Here is a 13,702-nt window from a genome sequence, read left to right as displayed (position 1 = left end):
GTATCTAATCCCCTAATAGCGGGATTACATCCCCTAACACTGTTCCTGAAGCTTCCTCAGGCAGCTCCCTTCACTCTTCCAGTTGCCTGATGGACATTAACCAAATAATGGTCATGAGCAACCTTCTCCCTGCAGAGCAGGTACGTTCATTCACACTCTTAGTCGATACACACCTTGGGCAACATTGGATCTGAGGTCACAAAGACTTCTAGTCACTGGGCCACAATTAGCTGTGTGTTGTCTTTCTCCACAGATTTGTTGCCCAATGCATTTCTAATACGAGCCCAGAAGAGTGGCCTCTCTTGGGCACTGTCTGGCCAGGTGATAAATGTCTGCCTATTCACAAGTTTACTGAGTCGGTGGTAGCTGGATAACTTATAGTTTAGGATCTCTTCCAGGAAGATCAAGATGATGACATCCTCATGCTCATAGAACATCTTGATGCTGGCCAGCTCTACTTCAAGCTGGCACCGTTCACTGTGCAGGTAGTGGTTACTGACCACACACAAAGTTTTACGGCTGGTGTTGATGGCATTCTGGATGTTCTCAAAGATGTCTATGCCTGGATCAAAGTCCCAGTGGTGAAGACAGAGCTTAAAAGTGGGCTGGCCACCTTCTTCTGGGTCTGGGACAGGCTCTTCATATATCCACTGCTCATCAGTGGCAGTGAAAGAGACAAAGGCATCATAGATGAACTCCTTCTCCATCCTATGCCACTTGGCCAGGTACCAGGCTTGAAATATGTAGAGCCCATATCATAGCGACATAGTCATCTTGGCAATGAACCAAGAGGAGACCATGGTTGTGAGGACCAGACTGAAGGAGCAGAAGAAGCAAACTTTTTCTAGGTCAAAATTACACATAGAAACATCAAAATCTATCAACAAACTCTGGATATTTGACTGCTGACAAGTATAGTTCCAGAGGTAGGGGATATGGACATTTGCTGTGTTTATTGACCAATTCTTGAACCATGCATTGTCACAGCTGCACTGAAGTTTGTTCCCATAGAGATCAAAGTACTTCAGAGACTTCAGACTCTCCAGATGACTTTGATTAACGACTCTTACATTGTTGAATCTTAAAGAGAAGACCTGAAAGCTTTCTAAGCCAGAGGACATGCCAGGAGTCAATGACTCTAAGCTGTTTTTTTCCAGGCGCAGCCTTTTTAGTCTTTTGAGTTTTTGGAATAAGGAAGTATTTAAACTGAGACTTCAGTCTCCAGATTTTGTTCCTGAGATATCCAACTTTGTGAGATTAATCAGGGAGTCAAACTGAAGGTGGTCTAGGAATACCATGGGATTTTTCCCTAGGAGTAGCTCCTGCAGGCCATTCAGCCCTTGGAAGAAGTTGGTTGGAACAACCTGAATTCCATGTATTTGTCCTTCTAGGTTGAGTTGTTTCAAAGACTTGAGGTTCATAAATGGAGGAAATGGCAAGGTCCTAGTGGTTTCATAACTAATTTTATTAAAACTGAGATTTAAAACTTCTCGATTTTCCAGGCCCAAGAAAAGGCCTGCTTGAAAACTTGACAAGATATTGTATGCCAATTCAAGTTTATAGAAGTAATTGAGGTCAGAAAGTGCATTCTCCTCTATGTCTTTCAGGCGGTTCTGGGAGAGAATGAGAACTTGGAGCTTCTTCAGAAACTGAAATGTTCTGTGTTTCAGTGTCCGAATATTGTTGTGTCCAAGGTCTAAACTCTCTAAACTTGTAAATTGAGCAAAGCAGTATTTGTCAATTTTTACTATCCAGCACCCAGCGAAGTTGAGCTCCTGCAATGAATACAGCCCATAGAAGGGCATATTATTGAGTTCTGTGATGGGATTTCTAGAGAGAAAGAGAGATTGTAGGTACCTCAAGGGTGAAAATGCAAAATCTGGAAATCTTTTAAACTTACTCTGGCTCAGGTCTAGGGCTCTCAAGTTCTGGAGGGCACTCCAGGTCCTGTCGCTGACAAAGAAAAGTTGACACGTGTTTAGATTCAGCCTTTGGAGGCTGGGCATAGCATCAAACTCACTGTCATTGAGGTGAACAAGATCATTGTTTTGGCTCAGGTCAAGGGACAAAAGCCTGGTACAGTTGGCAAGGCACTTTATGCCCCCTGCATTAATGGCATTTTTCCAAAAAACCAAAGCCTCTAATACAGGTAAATTTTGGAGGAGGCGACACCAAATGTAGACATGGTATATCTTCATTTAGTCAAAACCTCCTTTATATTTTTAAAAAGTTTTAAAATATTCTCTGTAAAATTTTGTGTTTCTCTGTTAGGGTATGTCCTAGAAACTTTTAGATTTTTATTATTGAGATATTGAGAAATATCTTATTTTTTCCTATTTAATTTTCCAGTTAAGTATAGCAAGGGGGCCATAAGTCTTTAATTTTTTGTGTTCTTGTTGATCATAAGCATAGAAAGCTTTCTGAATTCATAATAAAATATGACTGTTTATTCTATTAGGTTTATCTGATAATGATTATGTTCTCTGTAGGTAATGGAAGTTATATATCTCTTTTTCAAATTCATACATTTCCTATGCATTTTTTTATGTTGGTCTCATAATATTGGTCACAACCTCCCTATATTAAATCATAGTGATGATAGATTTTTTTTTTGTTAATGGGATGACATCTATAGATTTTCAATTAATTATTTTATTTGCTATAATTTTCAATATATATCAAGTCAGAAAATTTCCCTCATACTCCTAATTTTTTAAGGAAGAATATAGTTGAGTTTGACCAGAACACAAAGAGAGAGGGGGAAATAGAGCCATCAACTAAGGGAGAGTGTACAGGGGCAACAACTTTCTTGCACAGATGATAAACTGGCAGTAAGTACAGAAGTGTGAAAATATCAAGCACTTACTATGTGTCCAGCATTTTCATAGGCATGAATGACTCACTACAAAACTCAGCAAGATAAGTAGTCTTAACCCCATTGTATACATGGGGAACTGGAAGCTCAGAGACACAAATATTATACAGCTAATGTGAGGCAGATTAGCAGTTCAAAGAAAAGGCTATATCTTATTTCTGTGGAAATTAGATGTAAGTTTACATACATTTTTAATAGCAGCTTAATTAAAGTAAATTTTATATACCATAAACTTTATTCTTTTAAAGTGTATAATGAAGTGGTTTTTAATATAGTTGCAAATTTTTGCAATCATCACTATCCAATTCCAGAAAATTGTCTTCACCTCCCCCCCCCAAAAAAGCCCTGCACACATTAGCAATCACTCTCCATTCTTGCTTTTATATAGGCCCTGACGACCACTAATCTATTTTCTCTCTCTATGGATATGCTTATTCTGGACATTTCATATAAATAGAAACACACAATAGGTGGCAAACAAAAATGCAGAGGCTATATCATCTCAGAACCTCATGTTCTTTCCACTGCCTTCTGTCGCCCCTTAATTCCGAAAGAGCAGCCCCCAAACATTTGTAAAAATGATTACATCACAGGGATACTTGTAACAACTCTATCTCAGTGATCACTTTGAAGAATGCTAATTTGGTGTATAAATTCTAGAATATTCCACAAAAGGCGGTGTCCTAAGTTTATACTTACACTTTATATTCATATCAATGACAGAGAAAATGAAAAAAACAATGATCTAATGATAGTTTCAATTTCAATTTTAAGTCAGCCCACTGGTATTAGGACTGAGATGAGTAGAGTTATTCAGTGCTAGGAGGCCAATGCTTTAAGGCATTTTAAGTTTGTTAGGCAACAGGAAGGAAATGGATCAAAGGATGAGAGATTTCATTGCAAAAGTAAATATAAGAAGAAGGAGAAGGGCAAAGAGGAGAAAGAGCAGAAGAGGAAGAAAAAGTAGTAGTATAAGTAAATATGTCTTGCATAAGTGTGGGGTGACTCAAGGAAACTGGGTTGAACAAGATGGCATTGCCGGATGAATGTGTTCTCTGCTCTCACAGATGACAAGGGTTACCAATATGACCACTAAAATCCATCCCTGTTTGTCACAGGAAATTTTATACTTTTATATTTTTATTTTTTTTATTTAGCAAATTTAATCAGTTATACATATGCATATGTTCCCATATCCCCTCCCTTTTGTGTCTCCCTCCCGTCCTCCCTATCCCACCCCTCCAGGCGGTCACAAAGCACCGAGCCGATCTCCCTGTGCTATGCGGCTGCTTCCCAATAGCTATCTACCTTACATTTGGTAGTGTATATATGTCCATGCCGCTCTTTCGCTTTGTCACAGCTTACCCTTCCCCCTCCCCATATCCTCAAGACCATTCTCAAGTAGGTCTGTGTCTTTATTCCTATCATACCTCTATGTTCTTCATGACATTTTTTTTCTTAAATTCCATATATATGTGTCAGCATACAGTATTTGTCTTTCTCTTTCTGACTTACTTCACTCTGTATGACAGACTCTAGGTCCATCCACCTCATTACAAATAGCTCAATTTCGTTTCTTTTTATGGCTGAGTAATATTCCATTGTATATATGTGCCACATCTTCTTTATGCATTCATCCAATGATGGCCACTTAGGTTGTTTCCATCTCTGGGCTATTGTAAATAGGGCTGCTATGAACATTTCGGTACATGACTCTTTTTGAATTATGGTTTTCTCTGGGTATATGCCCAGTACTGGGATTGCTGGGTCATATGGTAGTTCTATTTGTAGTTTTTTAAGGAACCTCCATACCGTTCTCCATAGTGGCTATACCAATTCACATTCCCACCAGCAGTGCAAGAGTGTTCCCTTTTTCCCACACCCTCTCCAGCATTGATTGTTTCTAGATTTTTTGATGATGGCCATTCTGACTGGTGTGAGATGATATCTCATTGTAGTTTTGATTTGCATTTCTCTAATGAGTAAAGATGTTGAGCATTCTTTAATGTGTTTGTTGGCAGTCTGTATATCTTCTGTGGAGAAATGTCTATTTAGGTCTTCTGCCCATTTTTGGATTGGGTTGTTTATTTTTTTGTTATTGAGCTGCATGAGCTGCTTATAAATTTTGGAGATTAATCCTTTGTCAGTTGCTTCATTTGCAAATATTTTCTCCCATTCTGAGGGTTGTCTTTTGGTCTTGTTTATGGTTTCCTTTGCTGTGCAAAAGCTTTGAAGTTTCATTAGGTCCCATGTGTTTATTTTTGTCTTTATTTCCATTACTCTAGGAGGTGGGTCAAAAAGGATCTTGCTGTGATTTATGTCATAGAGTGTTCTGCCTATGTTTTCCTCTAAGAGTTTGATAGTGTCTGGCCTTACATTTAGATCTTTAATCCATTTTGAGCTTATTTTTGTGTATGGTGTTAGGGAGTGATCTTATCTCATACTTTTACATGTCCCTATCCAGTTTTCCCAGGACCACTTATTGAAGAGACAGTCCTTTCTCCACTGTACATTCCTGCCTCCTTTATCAAAGATAAGTTGACCATATGTGCGTGGGTTTATCTCTGGGCTTTCTATCCTGATCCATTGATCTATCTTTCTGTTTTTGTGCCAGTACCACACTGTATTGATTACTGTAGCTTTGTAGTACAGTCTGAAGTCAGGGAGCCTGATTCCTCCAGCTCCGTTTTTCGTTCTCAAGATTGCTTTGGCTATTCGGGGTCTTTTGTGTTTCCATACAAACTTTGAAATTTTTTGTTCTAGTTCTGTGAAAAATGCCAGTGGTAGTTTGATAGGGATTGCATTGAATCTGTAGATTGCTTTGGGTAGTAGAGTCATTTTCACAATGTTGATTCTTCCAATCCAAGAACATGGTACATCTCTCTGTCTATTTGTATCATCTTTAATTTCTTTCATCAGTGTCTTATAATTTTCTGCATACAGGTCTTTTGTCTCCTTAGGTAGGTTTATTCCTAGATATTTTATTCTTTTTGTTGCAATGGTAAATGGGAGTGTTTCCTTGATTTCACTTTCAGATTTTTCATCATTAGTATATAGGAATGCCAGAGATTTCTGTGCATTAATTTTGTATCCTGCTACTTTACCAAATTCATTGATTAGCTCTAGTAGTTTTCTGGTAGCATCTTTAGGATTCTCTATGTATAGTATCATGTCATCTGCAAACAGTGACAGCTTTACTTCTTCTTTTCCGATTTGGATTCCCTTTATCTCCTTTTCTTCTCTGATTGCTGTGGCTAAAACTTCCAAAACTATGTTGAATAAGAGTGGTGAGAGTGGGCAACCTTGTCTTGTTCCTGATCTTAGTGGAAAAGGTTTGTTTTTCACCATTGAGGACGATGCTGGCTGTGGGTTTGTCATATATGGCCTTTATTATGTTGAGGAAAGTTCCCTCTATGCCTACTTTCGGCAGGGTTTTTATCATAAATGGGTGTTGAATTTTTTCGAAAGCTTTCTCTGCATCTATTGAGATGATCATATGGTTTTTCTCCTTCAATCTGTTGATATGGTGTATCACGTTGATTGATTTGCGTATATTGAAGAATCCTTGCATTCCTGGAATAAACCCCACTTGGTCATGGTGTATGATCCTTTTAATGTGCTGTTGGATTCTGTTTGCTAGTATTTTGTTGAGGATTTTTGCATCTATGTTCATCAGTGATATTGGCCTGTAGTTTTCTTTCTTTGTGACATCCTGGCCTGGTTTTGGTATCAAGGTGATGGTGGCCTCATAGAATGAGTTTGGGAGTGCTCCTCCCTCTGGTATATTTTGGAAGAGTTTGAGAAGGATGGGTGTTAGCTCTTCTCTAAATGTTTGATAGAATTCGCCTGTGAAGCCATCTGGTCCTGGGCTTTTGTTTGTTGGAAGATTTTTTATCACAGTTTCAATTTCAGTGCTTGTGATTGGTCTGTTCATATTTTCTATTTCTTCCTGATTCAGTCTTGGCAGGTTGTGCATTTCTAAGAATTTGTCCATTTCTTCCAGGTTGTCCATTTTATTGGCATAGAGTTGCTTGTAGTAATCTCTCATGATCTTTTGTATTTCTGCAGTGTCAGTTGTTACTTCTCCTTTTTCATTTCTAATTCTATTGCTTTGAGTCTTCTCCCTTTTTTTCTTGATGAATCTGGCTAAAGGTTTATCAATTTTGTTTATCTTCTCAAAGAACCAGCTTTTAGTTTTGTTGATCTTTGCTATCGTTTCCTTCATTTCTTTTTCATTTATTTCTGATCTGATTTTTATGATTTCTTTCCTTCTGCTAACTTTGGGGTGTTTTTGTTCTTCTTTCTCTAATTGCTTTAGGTGCAAGGCTAGGTTGTTTATTCGAGATGTTTCCTGTTTCTTAAGGTGGGATTGTATTGCTATAAACTTCCCTCTTAGAACTGCTTTTGCTGCATCCCATAGGTTTTGGGTCGTCGTGTCTCCATTGTCATTTGTTTCTAGGTATTTTTTTATTTCCTCTTTGATTTCTTCAGTGATCAGTTCGTTATTAAGTAGTGTATTGTTTAGCCTCTATGTGTTTTTATTTTTTACAGATCTTTTCCTGTAATTGATACCTAGTCTCATAGCATTGTGGTCGGAAAAGATACTTGATACAATTTCAATTTTCTTAAATTTACCAAGGCTTGATCTGTGACCCAAGATATGATCTATCCTGCAGAGTGTTCCATGAGCACTTGAGAAAAATGTGTATTCTGTTGTTTTTGGATGGAATGTCCTATAAATATCAATTAAGTCCATCTTGTTTAATGTATCATTGAAAGCTTGTGTTTCCTTATTTATTTTCATTTTGGATGATCTGTCCATTGGTGAAAGTGGGGTGTTAAAGTCCCTACTATGATTGTGTTACTGTCGATTTCTCCTTCTATGGCTGTTAGTATTTGCCTTATGTATTGAGGTGCTCCTATGTTGGGTGCATAAATATTTACAATTGTTATATCTTCTTCTTGGATCGATCCCTTGATCATTATGTAGTGTCCTTCTTTGTCTCTTCTAGTGGTCTTTATTTTAAAGTCTATTTTGTCTGATATGAGAATTGCTACTCCAGCTTTCTTTTGGTTTCCATTTGCATGGAATATGTTTTTCCGTCCCCTTACTTTCAGTCTGTATGTGTCTCTAGGTCTGAAGTGGGTCTCTTGTAGACAGCATATATACGGGTCTTGTTTTTGTATCCATTCAGCCAATCTGTGTCTTTTGGTGGGAGCATTTAGTCCATTTACATTTAAGGTAATTATCGATATGTATGTTCCTATTCCCATTTTCTTAATTGTTTTGGGTTCGTTATTGTAGGTCTTTTCCTTCTGTTGTGTTTCTTGCCTAGAGAAGTTCCTTTAGCATTTGTTGTAAAGCTGGTTTGGTGGTGCTGAACTGTCTCAGCTTTTGCTTGTCTTTAAACATTTTAATTTCTCCATCAAATCTGAATGAGATCCTTGCTGGGTAGAGTAATCTTGGTTGCAGGTTTTTCTCCTTCATCACTTTAATTATGTCCTGCCACTCCCTTCTGGCTTGTAGAGTTTCTGCTGAGAGATCAGCTGTTATCCTGATGGGGATTCCCTTGTGTGTTATTTGTTGTTTTTGCCTTGCTGCTTTTAATATGATTTCTTTCTGTTTAATTTTTGACAGTTTGATTAATATGTGTCTTGGCGTATTTCTCTTTGGATTTATTCTGTATGGGACTCTCTGTGCCTCCTGGACTTGATTAACTATTTCCTTTCCCATATTAGGGAAGTTTTCAACTATAATCTCTTCAAATATTTTCTCAGTCCCTTTCTTTTTCTCTTCTTCTTCTGGAACCCCTATAATTCGAATGTTGGTGCATTTAATGTTGTCCCAGAGGTCTCTGAGACTGTCCTCTGTTCTTTTCATTCTTTTTTCTTTATTTTGCTCTGCAGCAGTTATTTCCACTATTTTATCTTCCACCTCACTTATCCGTTCTTCTGCCTCAGTTATTGTGCTATTGATCCCATCTAGAGTATTTTTCATTTCATTTATTGTGTTTTTAATCGATACTTGATTCATCTTTAGTTCTTCTAGGTCCTTGTTAACTGTTTCTAGCATTTTGTCTATTCTATTTCCAAGATTTTGGATCTTGGAAATAGAATCTTGGATCATCTTTACCATCATTATTCTGAATTCTTTTTCAGGTAGACTGCCTATTACCTCTTCATTTGTTAGGTCTGGTGGTTTTTTATCTTGCTCCTTCTCCTGCTGTGTGTTTTTCTGTCTTCTCATTTTGCTTATGTTACTGTGTTTGGGGTCTCCTTTTTGCAGGCTGCAGGTTTGTAGTTCCCGTTGTTTTTGGTGTCTGTCCCCAGTGGCTAAGGTTGGTTTAGTGGGTTGTGTAGGCTTCCTGGTGGAGGGGACTAGTGCCTGTTTTCTGGTGGATGAGGCTGGATCTTGTCTTTCTGGTGGGCAGGTCCACGTCTGGTGGTGTGTTTTCGGGTGTCTGCGGACTTTTTATGATTTTAGGCAGCCTCTCTGCTAATGGGTGGCGTTGTGTTCCTGTCTTGCTAGTTGTTTGGCATAGGGTGTCCAGCACTGTAGCTTGCTGGTCGTTGAGTGAAGCTGGGTACTGGTGTTGAGATGGAGATCTCTGGAAGATTTTCGCCATTTGATATTATGTGGAGCTGGGAGGTCTCTTGTGGACCAGTATCCTGAAGTTGGCTCTCCCACCTCAGAGGCACAGCACTGACTCCTGGCTCCTCAATTTGGGATGATGTGTTGTCTATTCATGTATTCCACAGATGCAGGGTACATCAAGTTGATTGTGGAGCTTTAATCCGCTGCTTCTGAGGCTGCTGGAAGAGGTTTCCCTTTCTCTTTGTTCTCACAGCTCCTGGGTCTCAGCTTTGGATTTGGCCCCGCCTCTGCGTGTAGGTCGCCAGAGGGCGTCTGTTCTTCGCTCAGACAGGACAGGGTTAAAGGAGCAGCCTCTTTGGGGACTCTGGCTCACTCAGCACCTCAGTTTTATTACGTCGTGATAATAACTGCAATGAAGAAATTGACCTTTTGATTGGGTGAGGGTGAAGCATGTAATGTTGAAGTAATGGCAGCACTTCAGTTTACAGACAGGCCTGGGGGCTGGGGGAAGGGCGCTGACCATGAAAAGCTAGGGGCCATTCGAGGACAACAGGTACAATATGCCAAAGACGACTCAGCCTATTTCAAACTTCTCCAGAGAGAGAACTGCCTGCATGGAAGTTTTCTGATTTCTTAAATTGCATGAGATCCTATTTATACTAGCAATTTCACTTAAACCTTGTCCTCAAAAGCCTGGCCTTTCATACCTTACTCATAACTCATTTCCACAACTAGTGGTCACATCTATGAAAATGAAGCTGTTAAGCAAGTAGGGCTGGCTGGCCTGAGGTGAAATTTGTGAAAGAGGCAGCCTCACCTCTCTCATCTCTATCTGAATCTTAGCAGGGCCTTTAAAGCCTTCCCCAACTGGAAGGTTTCTGGCTTTTTGTTTAGTTTTTGTCTGGAAGGTTTTGAAACCTCACCTGGGATGTCACCATCACTGCACGTCCTTCTCAGAGGTTAGTCAAGGTGACAATAGGAAAGGGAGGCTGGCCAGCTAAATGGATACCTCAGTGATTTTACTCATATATTTCCATTTCGAATCCTATTTCAATACCCTGAATAATCCCAAAGTTTGGGAGGGAAGTAAAACTTCGTTTTTCCTTACAAATGGGTTTAAAACCCTTTCCTTAACTTGAAGCAGTGTTTGGTATGGGGATGCATTTTGGGTGGGATCCTCATACACACTGTATATGGCTCCCCAAAGGCAAGAAAAGCTCTTGTCTCCATTTAGCTCATTTGGGGTAGACAATCTATAAAGAACGTATTATAGACTATAAAGGAAAGGAGGACAATTATATTCCCTTGTTTCTCATCCGCACTAAAAGATCCAGCAGGTGAAGTCTGAAGGAAAATAGATTTCTTCCCTCCCACTCTTAGTAAATGTGTGGTGCTGTCTCCAATCCTGCTCCACCCTTGATTTTAAAAAAAAGAAAAACAGAACACAACACCTAAAAACACAGGGTAGTTTGGAACTGCTGGTAGAGGAGTTGGATGATTTAACAAAAGAGACACTGACAAAAAAATCATTTTTTTTACAATACTATAATTATAAAGTTGAAGGCACATCCTTGGCAGATATATGATCAATTACATGCTTGTGGAAAAACAAACTACTGAATATCTTTACTATAGTAGATGATTATTGCACAACATTGTCCACTGCTGTTTTGGGTATCAAACAATCAATGTCAACAATGGTTAGTAAAACACTTCTTTAACTAAAAGCATAAGTTTGAGACGCCTGGTTTTGGCTACAAAAGGCATTTACTATCAGTGCCATTAGAGAAGCTCTTTTAATTGAAGAACAATAATTCATGCTTTTGTGCTTTATCTGGTTACTCATACCAGATAAACTTTCAGAAGGACTACAGAAAGTTAGTGTAAAAATAGCTAATAATTTGGCACGAATCTGCATTTTTCATATTTGGTAAAATAATATTTTTAAAATAGAGAAAAGTAAGAAACAAAAATATCCAAAAGGAGTGATTCCAGGAATGTTTTTATTCTTATTAAAACAACCAGTAACCAGATGCCTCAGCCAAAGAAAATAATAAAATAGAGTAAAATAAATATTAAGAAAAATAATTTTAAAGCAAGATCCATAAGTAGTGGAAACAATTCTCTAAGGACATACATTCTTGATTTTCAGCTGTGTACATAAAAGATACACATACTTAAATGTTTGGAAACCTCTTGCCTACAATGCTATTTAAGCATTTTGAACAAAGAATACATCCAATAAAAGAATAACTTTTCAAAAGTTGAAGCACAATATAAAATTATTTGTTCACAAGGCATCAAATCTAACACCTAAAACGTTGATACTAAACTACGAAAAATAACATTTCTATTTTCACAACTGACAACCATACTTCTTTAGACTATAACACTAAACAGTTATGTTTTAACCATTGAAATTTAAAAGGCATCTTTGGATATTTAAGATAAAAGGTGCCCCTTAGTTGAGTCTGAACCAGCACTGGATATCAAAACATCCTTGCTATCTTCAGACTGAGGGCATGGTTGCTGAGTGAATACAAAAGAGTGACAAAGGAACAACAAATAAAGAACTTCAAATATTCTAATATCAAATTCAAATATAAATCCATTTTCCTTCTATATGGGTGATATATATATATATGTATGATATGAATAAACACAGATGCATACGCACACATTTATAAAATTTGTTCTCACTAGTAACTAATTACTTAAAGCTAGTTACTAACTGAAAGCAGTGTTTTTGATCCCCTCCATATGTCTCTCTCCGGTGACTACAGCTGCTCTATGAAGCTAATGGGAGTTCAGAATTGCAAGAGACTTGTGGTAGAGAATTCAAAGATGGCTATAGATATTTAAAGCAGGATTCTTTATAAACAGCATGTTTTCTGTTCCTGTACTAAGGGCTGAAATTACATCCTTGATTTTTCCCAGATTATATAGGCTGCTCTTCTCATTGCCCTATGACATGTGGATCCCTTGGCAACTCTAACACACACAGAATAATAAATAATAAAAGTAGTAACTGGCTACGTTCAAGTGCTTCAGAGAGATAGAAGAGTGAAAGTGAGGGGAAGAGGGAGGGGGAGGAAGGGAGGGAGGGAGAGAGAGAGAGACAGAGAAAGGTGCTTCTTTTTCAAAAGTCTATATTATACCTTTGTCGTATTAGCTATTTCTTCTAGAAGAAACAAGTTGTGGTAAGACGGGCCACTGGAATTAAAATAAAAAACAAATATTAAAATTCAAATTGAGGGCTTCCTTGGTGGTGCAGTGGTTGAGCGTCTGCCTGCTGATGCAGGGGACACGGGTTCGTGCCTGGATCCGGGAAGATCCCACATGCCGCAGAGCGGCTGGGCCCATGAGCCAGCGGCTGGGCCTGTGAGCCATGGCCGCTGAGCCTGCGCGTCCGGAGCCTGTGCTCCACAACGGGAGAGGCCACAACAGTGAGGGGCCTGCGTACCGCAAAAAAAAAAAAAAAAAAAAAAAATTCAAATTGAGAGGATGGAAGATGGCACAGGCATTGGTCTAAAAAGAGCCTAGACCTACAAACTCATTCATATTTCATTAAAATTGGTTTGCTTTTCTAGATTAATAGCACCTTCATCAAGTTTCAGCTCTGTCTTTAAGATAGCTGAGATAAAAATGAGATCTTTTCCAAATCTGAAAAGTCAGCATGGAATTATGTTGTAAACTTTTTTGAGTGTGTGTGAAAGAACAAGAGAAAAAGGAAGTTGGAAAGGAGGGAAGAACCCCATCCCCCACTCCCACCTGATTTTAGACTCTGCTCTGTAACAGCGATTTTTGATATTTATCACTGACCTCAAGGGGAAATAAGAACTAACATTTACTGAGCACAGATCCTATGTGCTAGGAATTGTGCTAGCAGCTTTACATATGACAATGGGAATAGATGTTAGGAATTTATGTATGAGTTTTCTTCACTTAAATATTCTGCATCTGAAATCCACCTTACAGTTAACAAGTTAATTTAAATAGTGATACAAGTACCAGATCTCTGACCAGTGTATTAGCTCCCAGGCACTCACAGGGGGATTTCTAAATTTATACGTTGATGAGAACAAGCCCGTGAATATGCCAACCACACTAACTAGCAAGTGCAAATGTTTTAAACTAGAGAAAAATATAGAGTTAGCTAAAAGGTATCACAACCTAGGGAAATTCTCATTTCTGTATTACAATTTACTGTATTTTTTGGTAAAAGCAGCTTT

General features: G+C 38.4%; 1 protein-coding gene across 1 annotated transcript; it reads right to left on the bottom strand.

Annotated features, from left to right (window-relative positions):
- Positions 1–212: 212 nt before the first annotated feature.
- On the bottom strand, positions 213–2,198 carry LOC309796219 (toll-like receptor 13; the record flags this gene model as incomplete). Its single annotated transcript, XM_082609274.1, is given in 3 exon segments — positions 213–755; positions 759–1,214; positions 1,218–2,198. Coding segments are annotated over 3 exon segments (1,980 nt in total).
- Between the last annotated feature and the right edge of the window lie 11,504 nt (positions 2,199–13,702).

Source organism: Mesoplodon mirus (genome assembly GCF_964341445.2).
Source record: "Mesoplodon mirus genome assembly, chromosome: X".
NCBI classification, from domain to species: domain Eukaryota; kingdom Metazoa; phylum Chordata; class Mammalia; order Artiodactyla; family Ziphiidae; genus Mesoplodon; species Mesoplodon mirus.
Note: the sequence above shows the minus strand (reverse complement) of the source record. Positions and strands in the feature narration are given on the sequence as shown.